This window comes from Hetaerina americana, unplaced genomic scaffold (genome assembly GCF_022747635.1).
Source record: "Hetaerina americana unplaced genomic scaffold, ioHetAmer1.1.p SCAF_89, whole genome shotgun sequence".
NCBI lineage: Eukaryota > Metazoa > Arthropoda > Insecta > Odonata > Calopterygidae > Hetaerina > Hetaerina americana.
The window spans coordinates 827,820-840,950 of NW_027287527.1; the positions used below are offsets into that span (position 1 = coordinate 827,820).

Genomic DNA, 13,131 nt, shown 5'->3' on the forward strand with positions numbered 1-13,131 from the left:
AATAGTGTCACTCTTGTTTTAAGTATGGAACTATTCAGATATATTTCCTTTCATTCTTATTTCTTTATACTGGCATTGTGCCAAAGCTATGGCCTCCAAAATGTATGTACCTAAATGCAAATGCATACAATGATTTGAGAAATAATGAGTTTGTTTTGCAAGTCTAATCATTACTTACAGGATGGAGGGCATATCATGAAGAGGTATGCCATAGATCAGAAGCCACATGTTTTCGAAGAATATGGTAAGTCGGAATAGCATAATTAGAGTATGAGGAGTGTGCCTTAATATTCTAACCATTGTTTATCTTAAGTGCTTCTTTAAAAATTGGGAAGGAATACCTTTTCGGTAACCACTCACAGAAAGAAATTCAATCATGCTAACAGAAATGATAAATGAAATTGAATTAAAAATGCCAAAGAAGCAAATGATTCCTCATTTTTTAGTGATTGTATTACTACAAAATTGTGCAGAAATGAAGTTTCAAATAATTAAATAAGTCATAATTAATTTAAAGCTTCCACACTGATATAATTGATGGTTTCAGGCACGACTTTATGGAATCGATTCATATAGGAAATGAAAAAATAGTAACTTTGTGATTCCACATAAAATTTATTTCCATACAACACAGGTTTTGATGCTCAATATCCTAACTAACCTGAAGATGACGTTGAACCTCAAAACCCAGGTCATATCGAAATAAATTTTCTGTGGAATCACAAAGTTACCATGTTTTCACATCACTACTGAAATAAAAACTTTGTGTGGTTACCCTTCTTGTAACTTTAAAGTTCTGAGTATGGGGAAATAAGTTTTTCTCAGAGTGAATCTGTTTCTCAATAATTGAGTCCTGCTGGGTAAAATTTGATGTGCCTTATTTTAATGTCATTTGAACTATGGAGTTGAGTAATGGGGTCATTCCCCACATGTTAAACAAATTTTGCTACTACAAAAGAGAGTTATTCGCTCTCTTGCTTAATATACCACCACATGATTCCTGCAATAATTTTTTATTAGGTATGGAATCATGACTGTATTTAGTTCATATATCTTTAAGATTCTGATTCATGTGAATAATAATCTAGAAACTTACCAATCAAGATCTAACATCCAGGACTACTCCACAAGAGGTAAATCAAATCTAAATACTATTTATTGTAGATTGTCATCAACTTGCAACACATTTTATAATGTGAAAATACGACTGTTTAACTATCTACCTACCCAGTTGAAATTGGACTGTATCCAGCGTTTCAAGAATAGGGTATAAACCTGGTTACTTGCTCACCCACTTCACTCATTTGATGAATTCTTTTTTGATAATCTTCATCACATTTAAGAACTTATGTTTATATATTAAGGTATAATTATATTAATGACATTTAATATGGGGGTACCATTTTTCAAAATGGATTAAGTATTATTATTATTATTATTCTACTCTGCTTGATTTTTAAGCAAAATGCAGTCGTGAATTCATGAAAACCTACAATTCTGTCATGATGGAAAGTATATGCATGCCAAGGAAAAAGGTAGTGGAAATCATCTCCCATTCACCAGACATGCTTGTAAGTACTTTCCTCCATAGTGATTTCAATTTTATGGATAAATGTCAATACCCATCCACTGATGGTCTGATAATGGCTATACTAAAAAAAATTCATGAATATTTATATCAAGCAGGTCACATCATGTTAATTGTTTATGTGCTCATCCTGGATCATTTGGTCCATTTTCAAGATGATTTTTTTAACATAGTACATGAAATGTGGGGTTAAGAATATTTTTTCCCACTTCACCTAATTTAAAACCTGCAGCTATACCAATACAAAGCTGTGTGGTACAGATGAAAAATATTCTCATAATGATTCCAATATTTTTTGTAGATTGTCCCAAGTAAGATAGTAGTAAATCGTTGTGATGGGATGTGTCATGCCAAACAATCATGTTTAGCAACTGACAAGAAGGAGATACCTGTTATGGTGAGTAATTATCATTTCTATTAATCTATCATTTAAAGAACACGTTGATTGCTCCTTTGCTATACAGCATATTAGAATGGATAAAGAGGTGGATTCATATAGACGTGGAAATGTAGACCATTACTATGGCCATGAATGCAATGATTACCATAGGCCATCATTCCCCCAAATATTACAGCGTATGACAATCATCCCAATCATTAATAGATTAGAGCCTAATAGAGAAAAATACACACAAATAATGCACAACATACATATATATGTATATAATGCAAAACGTGTAGTATGCACATGCTAATGAATAACCAGCAATTGTAGAACTCAGGAATATTCTTAAATTATTATCATCATAGGTAATTTAACAATTTAAGCCAATTTTTAAATTTCTAACAGCTATTACATTAACCTAGCCTAGGCTTTAATTTGATTCACATTATTTTATTCTTCAGTGCTCCATGCCAACCACTGGTCATGTTGACCAAAAAGCAGTTTCCCTCCCATTCTTTTCTACAACTGGCCAATATTCTCCCCTCAATCATGGCCTCAAGAATATTTCTTTCTCTCAATATATTCTCCAATCACCTATTCTGCCTTTTTCAAGGTCCAACTACCAGCTTTCTCAATTCCTTCACCATAACTAAATCTTTTTCATTAGTGCTTCTCTCTATTATCAACTTATTTTCTTTCTCTAATTTGTAGGGTGCCAAAAGCTTTTAACTTATTTTAACTTATTTAACTTTAATTATTTTTAAATAAATAAAGTATGACGTTCATTTGGGAAATATAATAGTACCTACTAAAAGAGAGAAAACTATATTCGGTGCTGTATTAAGGCATGACCTCTAGGGGTTTTTGCTTTGTGGGAGACCTCAGAACTCAAGAAAATAAATTTTCCTTTTTCATTAGTATTTATGTTGGGCATTAACCTACTCTTAATGAAAGATGCCAAGGGGTACACAATTTAAAGTCCTATCCAATGCGCTGCATAATTCACTTGAAGGGCTATTTACACAGAACCCAAGGGAAGATCAGGATAGGTACTAGGTACTTCTAAGAAATTTTGCCAACACCACAATTCAAACTCAGGCACTCACAGGTGCAAGCTAATATCAGCCCCAGTGCCAATGTGATCCCCCCTTTCCTCAACTCATATTTACAAAATACATTTGCAAATACGAGTTGATAAATTTTCAAAAATTTAAATATGTAGATATGTATTCCTGTAGTATAAGGTTGATAGTTACTGAATATAGGTATGAATTAAAATAATAAACATGTAAAAGTTACTTCTGCACTAATCCTATTTGTACAAAGAATTCATAGACATTTTTCCTAAATGCAAGCAGTTAATAGGTATAGAGAGTAAAGATATGTGTCCTTAATGAATCATTACATTACAATTTAAAATAATGAACATGTTTATTCTACTGTGCATTATGGATACATTGATCTCCTGCATCATTTTTAGTAATCATCCAGTTCATTTGAGAGATGTTCCGAGATATAAGTAATTAGAATTGTGATCCCAACAATAAATAATTAGAGTTGAGAGCTATGAATTAATATTTAATTACCACTTACAGTATTAAAATGTATAAATATACGAGGGTCATCCGGAAAGTAGTACCCGTTCGTGAAATAAAGACACAAAAGTAAATATTAACAAACATAAAAAATTTTTTTGAAAGAGGATACTTTAAACTACTTCTCAACATAATCTCCAAGCAAATTAAGGCATTTGTCATAACGTGTGACAAGTTTCTGTATTCCTGCTGCATAGTCCTTCGCCGCCAGCTCATTGAGATACGCGAGGGACCCATCTTGCACAAATTTTTGCATAATGCAGATGGTGTTTAACAATTTCATGAACAATTGTTCGAGAAACATTGGGAAAATGCTCACAGATGTCATCAATTGTGACGCGCCGATCGTTCCTCACGAATTCGTCAACTGAGCTCACCAGTTGGTCTGTAATGACAGACGGTCTCCCCGAACGCTCATCGTCGTGTGTGTTCCCCCTCCCCATGTTGAAGTTGCGACACCACCGCCGAACAGACGACTCGTCCATTACATTGTCTCCATACACCTCCTTTAATTGGCGATGAATATCACATGGGCGAACGTTTCTTGCATTGAGGAATTTAATCACTGCCCTCACTTCACAACTGGCGGCGTTCTCAATTTTTTTAAACATTGTAAACAATCACAGAAACAACACAGGCAATGCTAGCGTCACGCAACTTGGCTCAGAGAAGGCAGACAAGCCACTGAAGCTATCTGACCTCGTCCAGCGGCTACTCGCGTCGTCAGCACTTCATGCGGCACGAACGGGTACTACTTTCCGGATGACCCTCGTATTAAAAGAGATTGATCAAATTTTCCTTATCAAATTTCATAAAATTTTTTGTGCTTCAAACTTTATGCTGGCTGCATAATATTAATCCAGCATTGATTTGAATCATATATAATAAAAATTAAACAAAAAATGAATATTTATTGCATTTATGAAGAATCAAGTTATGTGGAATACGTAATTAATGATACACAAACCTAGAAATCAAAATTTCTAAATGTATTCTTCTACGTGGCCAGGTTTAATATTTGGCCAGAGAATTTATAATGCACCATTTATAATCTTAGGTACAAGGTTAATGGAAAAAAGTATTCTTCATTAAAATTGGTTGAATCTTTTGCTTAAAAATGAACTGAATCATTTCCTTAATTAACAATTTATTTAGGTGCAGCAGTTGAACTTGCAGGATGCAAATGCCATGCCAAAATGTGGAGTAGTTTATGTGGAGGAGCACCTGAGATGTAAATGCCAGTGCACTGTTATGAAAGAGCACTGCAATGCCAAACAGGTAATTTTGCTAAAGCCACATGAAGTATAGTTATCACAAAAGTTTGTGGCAGAGAGGAAAGGGGATGTAGAAGGTAGGAAGTGGAAGGATGGAGTACAATTAGACTCAAGAGAGACCATAAATATCAGCTAGAAAGGGAATTAAAACCCTTTTGCTTTAGGAGCCTTTTTTCCAGTTGAGATAAAACTGGATGGAAGGTAGGGATGTATTCTCTCACTCCTCAAAGCATTCATGTTGGCAACAACTAGAGGGGTTCCACAGCTGATCCTCCATGCTAAAAAACCTCCCTTCTCCATTTCAAGGGGTTTGAAAAGGGATTTTCAAGGGGCTTGAGTACAGCTCTCAAAATCGTCCACCGTACTGTGCCATGAACTTTTGTGACAGCTGTAACAGTTCTCAGAATATCATTATTATTTAGTAGTCTACCATTTAAGGCATATTTTGGAAGGGCACCAATTAAACACTATTACATTTCTCAACCTTGCCTCATAAGACACAACCAGTCAGCATACAAAATATCACATAACAAGAGTCCAAAAACTTGAATTGTGCCTCTACAGCAATAGCTTTTTAGCCGATTCCAGGGAGTAAGTAAAACATTTCATCTTCAATCAAAACCAAAAATTTTAAAAGATTAAATCTCATTTGAGAATAACATTTTCAATTGAAGAGAAAGGCCATTACACAGGTGCAATGTTGTTAATTATGGCCATCATTACAAAGCATTACACTCTGTCAGTTCATAAAACTTAATGCAGGAATTTTAATAAATCTATGCTCCTCATGCCAAAATTTTATTCAAAAGGAAAAAAATAAGTTTCCATGATGGTGGAAGCTAAGAGAAACTGAGAAAAAATTTCCAAATTTTAATACTGGTGTGATTTTTTTATTGATGTGGTTTAGATTTCTGCAGAGTACAACAATATAAACTTTCAGACAAACAGTGAATTGCTAAATTCTGACTGATCAAATTAATCATTTAAACTTGCAGAATATTTAACTAAGTATCTATCAGCCTGGTCATCCATAAATTTGACTGCTCTCTAAATGACTGGTATAAACCAGGCGAATCAAACCCACTACAAGACATTTCCATCTTTCATGGAGCACTTTTACTACTAGTGCGTGAATTAAGTAAGTACGGTAGATTTCTCAAATTAAGTTGATTTCAGGACGTTTTAATAAAAAGGAAAGTGATTGAGTTAACCAGCAGTATCAATTATTTATAAAAGATTTTTTGAATGTTCACTCTAAGCTTAATGTAGGCATAGAAGCTGGCAGTGCCAAATGTTGGAGCATATGAGAGGTCAGTGACTTTGATTTTTAGCTATGTCAGGGGGTAAGAGAATGATAAAGAGAATCAGGGATGAGGTTGCTGGGAACTCTGACAGGCTATCTTACTATGGATATTGTGCCACTGTCTTTCAAAAGACAGTAGTACACATTCTCTGTTACAATATGTGATTTCCACTGATCACCTGCTTTTAGGTGGAAGAAATTGGACACTTTACTATTGTGGTCCTTTAAAATTGATTGCCAGACTTATGTATATAAAAGGCAGGGAAATGTATTTCATGACTCATGAGATTACATTCATGTAAACCTTACCTGTTGATTTTTTTGCATAATAATGAGGCATAGGAACTGCAAGCAATCAACTATCAGTGGCTTTAACTCTTTAAAATATTTGATCACAATAGAATTAACTAATGGATAATGGAAATCATGAAGTGTGATCTGGTGCTTTCCCGGTGTATCACCTTAATGGAGTTTTCTTGAGTCATCCACTGGGTCCCAAGAAAACTTCATGGAAATGGAAATCATGAAGAAAACTCTAAGAATATCATGGAAAACTTAAGTACAATTTGAAATTGAAAATAAGGTTATAATAGCTTGACAATCCACAAGTACCCAATTATCCCTTCCTTTCTATTATACACCAATATCTTCCCATAAGTTACTGTGAATCATTGGCACACTACTGAACATGACGCTTAATAATGGGATGCAAATTTCAAACAAGCATCACCTACATTACCACTATTGCCGCCTTATTTCCAATATCTCTCAATGTATGCATTGAAATGATTGGTTTCAGTGAATTAAACTTAATACACATGAATATTGTTTTTAGTAACACTAAAATTTCCTTTTTCAATAACAGAACGCATAAAAAAATGTACTAGCACTAATCACTCTTAATTTTGAAAAACTTGGGGAGGCTCAACTTTATATTAATCATACAGTACCTGTTCATGTGATAACAACATATATTTAAGAAGAGACTCTAGGCTTTGATAAAATATCTGGAAATATTTTGGCACTCATCATAGAGGAAAATTGAATTCACATCAAATTCATGTGATGGATGAGAGATAGTGTGCACATATTGATGCATTCTGGATACAATGACCTATTCCTTTACTACACCATTGCTTTTGATTTTCAGGATAAATTGAAAACCATAAGATTGCTTTGCCTGGCTGCTAAAATCGGTGTCCATAAACATTATATATAGTCCTGAGAATTTCCAGGTGTCCACCCAGTTTAATCCTCCATAGCCGAACAACCCAAAAAGCTATAAGAGTCATTAGCTTTATATAAAGGTGTCTTCTAACTTTTTTTTTTAGTTTTCCATTAAAATACTTTTCTTTATAGAATTACCAACCAGGAGAGTGCATGTGCTTATGCATGAATAATGAGGAAAGAAAGCAATGCCTATATGAAGGGAAGAATTGGGATGATTCTACTTGTACCTGTCAATGTCCCCTGGAACAAGAGTGCACAACTGGTGAAGTATGGGTGCATAAGTATTGCAGGCAAGTTACCAAAATTATGATCTAACCAATCGTCATCGATTACCTTACTAAGAGTCTACGTAGTAATAGGTCTAAGAGTCATAATAATGTGAAAAGTTATCATAGGTAAAAATATCCCTGAAAGTATACATTCAATACTAAAGATTCTGTTCATCAGCTTACAAGCATAAATACTATTATTAAAAAAATGTCCAGTGAGCATCAATAAAAGTAAGAAAATAAGAAACAGGCAAGATGTCTAGAACTTAAAGCATGCCTCATATTTTAAGGTATTTCCTAATACAAAGGCGCAAATGAGAATGAAAATAGGAAGTACCAATGATCAAACTTGCATGTACACGAAAAGAGAGGGGTTGATTGGCCCCATTAGTCATCCCACATCAAAGAAACAGTTGACTGCCAAAGTCATCTTGCATCAAACACATTCAGAGCTTGGTACATATTGCCAATGCAGGCTATTGAACTCTTTGGCACTATATAGCTTTTCCAGATGGCTTAAAATATCCAATCAAACTTCTATTAAGCTTTCAAAATTTACCATTAATCAAAATCATATATATTTTAATTATTTTATTATTAATGATGGTCTACCAGCTGAGGTAGTTTTAGATGAACAAAGAGATCAATCACTGCTACACTTCTAAGCATCACCAAACATGAGTACGGATGCCAAAACACCCTCCACTATGATAAAATACTCTTCAAAGCTACATATCTTTTCCCTGTTTTTATACCATCTAACTTACCAAATATGTTCCTCTCCTTAACTCACTTACCCAACATTCTCCCCTCTATCACAGTCTTCAATACTCCATTGCTACTTTAAATATCTTGAATCAACTCTTCCTGCCCTCTTTGCGTTTCTCCCAACAGCCTTCTCACCTCCCCTACTATGCCTAGAACTATGTTAGTTTTTCTTTCCATTCATTTTACTTTTCTTCACCCCACCCACATTTCAAAGTTTCCAGTATATACCTATCCTCTGGTCTACATGAACAAGCTTCTGAGCCATACAAAACTATGAACCAGATAACCTTTTCACTTATCTTTTTTTTAGATCTTTATGCAATGCCCTTTTGATCAATTATATTTCTTACATATTAAGAAACACTATCAGTAATTCAAAACAATTGGAATCGAAAAAGCATTATCTCTAATACAGAACTATTACTACTTCAGAAGTACATACCTCTAAGGTTTAGTCATAGAGTGACAAAATGTTAATGGAAAACTTGCTTATTCTTTTCACCATTATTTTTGGCACCGCATTAATGAAAAAAATCATAAAATCAGACTGATAGAATGCAATATTCTTACTTGTTCAGAAAAGTGTAATTTTTCACTCATGCATTACTATTGTATGCTAAATTTACTGAGTACAATTGGGGTTAATTATTATTACAGCTTAAATACATTTATGTGTGGAGATTCACCCTGAATAGCATCAAGGACTTGACAGAAATTATGACAATAAATCCCTCAATTGCCAGTTGTTATACAGAGTATGTTGACTAATTAACCAATAAGCCACCTTCTTTCAAGGTGAACTTCAAATGGGTTTAGGAGTACTAATATTATAGAAAATAATTAGCCAAAATAAGTACCTCTTATATTTCATTTTCATAAAATATTTAAAATTCTTTGATATTTGCAGAGACAGACTTCATCCAATTCTTTTCATAGAATAATTATGTTGTAGGGTCTGGCAACAAACTGAATTGAAACAATCACCTGTAAATTATAAAAGAGAAATTTTATAAATTAGATTTCCATGCTTTTCTGGATTTCATGTATTAATTTTAAATTGCTACTTTTCCCTACAGCTGTGCCAAACTGATGGGAAATGATGGAGACAATGTAATAGCAACTAAATAGCTTTGAACTACATGTGCATCCATAACCATCATCATGAAACAAATATAATATTTCAGCAAAGAAAACTGTTAGTAAAATGTGTAAAATAAGGTTTTCACGTTTCATCATGTCTATAGAATTTTGCTGCAAGCACTTGGCATCAGGATCTCAATTTAGAATATTACAACAAGCCTCATCATTACCTTAATATAAGGCGACGATACATGGAATGCCCATATTTCAGCAGTAATTAACTGATAAAATGGCTTTTACTTTTACTCTATAATTAAAAAATTATGAAAGTTACACAGCTTTTGTTATTAACTAGTAGTTGGTTGCAAATTATACATTCTGTTTCACATTTCCATTGCATTTGCTAAACATTTATGATAAATGCGAAATTACTCAAATAAATCTCTTAAATCAAAGCAAATATATGATTAGTGATGTGAAATCATGAATTTTTATCACTTATTTCCATTGAAGATAAATTAGTACTATAAGGACTACAATTTTTCAGTAAAAAACTCCAAATTAAAATATTGATTGCATATGGCAAATTTTCATAGAACTTCGATACTTCTTTCCTTCTAAAAACTTGAACAAAAAATTTTCCGCCTGAATTCAATGGAAATAACAAAAATCATAATATTTCAAAGAAACTGCAGGAGATGCCACAACAGTAACTTTTAACGGAGTCATCCGCTTATGTGCATCTCATTGCAACAATGTCAGAGTGTGAAAATCAATCGCCTTGACCGAGATTCGAAGCTGGATCTCTCAATGTCCGGTCGAGTGCTTTAGCCAGTTGAGCTATCGAGGTATCCTCTTAAACTCTGAAATTTTGGGGGCTTTAAAGGAACAAGATGTTGTGACGAAATACCGTAATTAAAATGTCACAGGCATTCGTAGTCGTGCGCGACATGCCACAGTCCACGAGGTTAAATCCAACTTTCAACACAAAGGCTGTTTATACCTTGACAAATTTCAAAGAAACTGTGGGAGATAATCATAATAAGTGAGGAGAGAACAGGGAACATGATAGAGTGGGTAATCATAATAATAAGCTTGAAATTGGGTAAACTGTTTGTGGATATAAGGATGTGTTTCTTTTTGTTTCATGTTTTAAAGAATAAAATAGCATTTATTCACTTACAAGGATAAGTTAACAATTGACTCGGTGATAACACTACCCGAAAGTTTTTACCAAAGAGTTTCCATTGCTGATGCTTGAAAATAAAAACCACCATTTAGTCGATCACTTTAGCACCGTCAATAAATTATTCCGATCATTAAAACATCAGCTCACTTCTTCAGAGTCCAGAACTCCCTGGAACCTGCCAGGAAGGCAAGATGGATGGTTTCAGCCTGTTAACAAGGTGATATGATAGACATTATTATAGAAATTTAGTTATTCAGCTCACAGAAACCTCGATTCATGTCCAGTGAATTGAACCAATCTCACTTTTCTAAAAATAGTTACAGATCTTCAATTTACAAAGTGCATTCATGAAAGAGTGCAAGTTTCATCATCATGTTTGGTTAACGTCCTGTCTCCAAAATTAGTCCAAGTGTGGTCCCACAAGGCTGGACGTGCTCTTGGATCCATTGGTAGGTTGGTGGGAGGGAGGGCTGAGGCACTGTGCTTATCTAACTCATTTAATAGTGCCTGAAGTTTATCTGGAAACATCTCTGCTAAATTTCTTCTTTCACAGGGATCAAACTTCAAATTGAACAGGCATGGCTTGACTAGTGGCTTACATGGGATTGGTGGACCTACAACGAGGTTAATTTTGTCGTCAATTTCATCCAGTGAACTCTTTTTAAATTCACACTTCACTTGTGCTTTCTCTCTCAAGGAATGAATTTTATCACGATTGAGATAATGGCCAATGGAGTCCATTGCCAAGCTCACGTCACTCTTTAATATAAGATCCAACCTGTATCTGTAACTAGAATCTAAACCAGATGGACCATACCAATCATCCCAGGTGCCATTCATAAAAGTCCCTGAAAGAAAAAGATAAAATTTTAGTAAAAAGCTGGTTATGTCGATCTCTCAACATATAATCCCTCATAATTATTACTGTAGAAAATTAGTTCATGCATAAAAATTGAGTCTCTACTTCTAATATTTCAATGAAACAAATCTTATGTACACATCCATCTTTCCAGATAATGTAACAATAGTGGAAAGGACTATGTGCTCTTCAGAAGATATTGTGATTGAGAATCTAAGTGAAAAAGATAACAGCAAAGAAAGGGCGTATATCTTTCAAAACGAAATACTTTGAACTTTTCTTTCTAAAATTCTCATAAATCAAAGCTAAAACTAAGAACAATCTCAGGTCAAACCAGAAGTTTTGGCATTCAGCAGTATTTTTATATCGTTACCAAATACCTCTTACTTGATGGCATACTGGTGAACTGGAAGTAAATATATTGGAAGCAATATCATTATGGGTCTCCCTTTCAATCTTCCAGTTCGGAAAATGGATAAGTGTTGGCTGGATACAACTTCAGAATGTCAACTTATGATGCCTCGCAGGTATGAGTGGTGCAAGGTCAGTTACATGTATAATGAAGGTAAGGGCATGCAAATGCAACTGAGGCCATAAGTAAGGATGTAGCCCAGTAAGTCAACCTGGGTGGCAATGGGATGAGACCCTCGAGACCAACAAAGGGGTGAGGATGACTGGTGACCAGATTGTCTGATATGTTAAAAAGACCTGAGAGGTCTACCGGAACAGAGACTACCCAGCAGCTTAAACAATGAAGGGAGGAGGTTGAAATATATGGGCTCACTCACAACAATGATTTTGTTTAATTGAAAAGGAAGATTTTCCACATACAAACTGCACAGTGTAATTGATTGGAAAATATTGGGCTTTCATCTAATACTGTATTTGGATCCAAGAACCATTCCAGGGATTCCAAGAAATCCAAGAGAAAAAATAACCAATGAGTTATCCAATTGAATATTTCTTTTTTTTAAGTTATGTGCAGTCTTAGTTTTCATATGGAAATAAAATAATTAATTAAGGAAAAATAAAGATGAATTTCTCTTCAGAACTGGGCTTTACAAGAGAGGGAGGGGATTTAGAATGATATCAAAACCAAATGGGCATTACTCTTTCCAAAAAATAAAAGATAAAATAGGTGAATTTTTTCTAGGAGTATTTTACTTTAAAGGGAATGCCTCGTACTACTGTTTCCATGCACAGCATATGCCATACCATGCAGCATATGCTTTTAACAAATAAGCACGCCATTTGTAAAGGAAGAAACATTTATTGAAAATGAATTTTTACTCACCCACGGTAACTTTCCAATCACCACTAATTAGGGCCGCCTCATTCGTTTTGCTGTCAATATTCAGCAATGCTTCTGTCCTATCAGTAGGAATGTCTTCCGATAATGCTCTCCATGAATCAAATCCATCCAAAGCATGCAATCCCTTTGTGGAGCCATTCACAGCAGATATCAATGTGGGCAACCAATCAGATATATGCAAAAACTGTTCAGATACTCTGCCAGATTTCTTGAAAAATGGACTCCATATAAGTGCTGCTCCCCTTGTGCCACCCTGCCACAAGGTTCGTTTCCCCTTAA

At 34.5% G+C, this 13,131-nt stretch overlaps 2 protein-coding genes across 4 annotated transcripts in view; one reads left to right on the forward strand and one right to left on the reverse strand.

Moving 5' to 3' along the window:
• On the forward strand, nt 1-9,952 carry LOC139698567 (uncharacterized). Its single transcript, XM_071597408.1, has 7 exons — nt 1-102; nt 181-244; nt 1,462-1,571; nt 1,890-1,985; nt 4,724-4,846; nt 7,505-7,665; nt 9,489-9,952. The coding sequence occupies exons 1-7, from the start codon at nt 25-27 to the stop codon at nt 9,538-9,540; spliced, it is 684 nt and encodes a 227-aa protein (XP_071453509.1). The 5' UTR covers nt 1-24; the 3' UTR covers nt 9,541-9,952.
• Nucleotides 9,953-10,168: 216 nt separating this feature from the next.
• Nucleotides 10,169-13,131, reverse strand: part of LOC139698560 (arylsulfatase B-like) — a 69,373-nt gene continuing 66,410 nt past the window's right edge. For all 3 annotated transcript variants that reach the window (XM_071597399.1, XM_071597401.1, XM_071597400.1), the window contains exons 7-8: nt 12,835-13,126; nt 10,169-11,529 (exon numbers count right to left, since the gene is read on the reverse strand). In XM_071597399.1, the coding sequence (XP_071453500.1) occupies nt 11,027-11,529; nt 12,835-13,126 (795 nt within the window). In that variant the 3' untranslated portion in view covers nt 10,169-11,026. The remainder of the gene's footprint in view (nt 11,530-12,834; nt 13,127-13,131) is intronic.

What these genes read in the sequence shown, in the direction of transcription:
- LOC139698567 (XM_071597408.1), top strand. Translation starts at nt 25, where the DNA reads ATGGAACTATTCAGATATATTTCCTTTCATTCTTATTTCTTTATACTG. An exon ending in ACATGTTTTCGAAGAATATG is followed by an intron (nt 245 to 1,461) that starts GTAAGTCGGAAT and finishes TTGATTTTTAAG; the next exon opens with CAAAATGCAGTCGTGAATTC. An exon ending in CCCATTCACCAGACATGCTT is followed by an intron (nt 1,572 to 1,889) that starts GTAAGTACTTTC and finishes TATTTTTTGTAG; the next exon opens with ATTGTCCCAAGTAAGATAGT.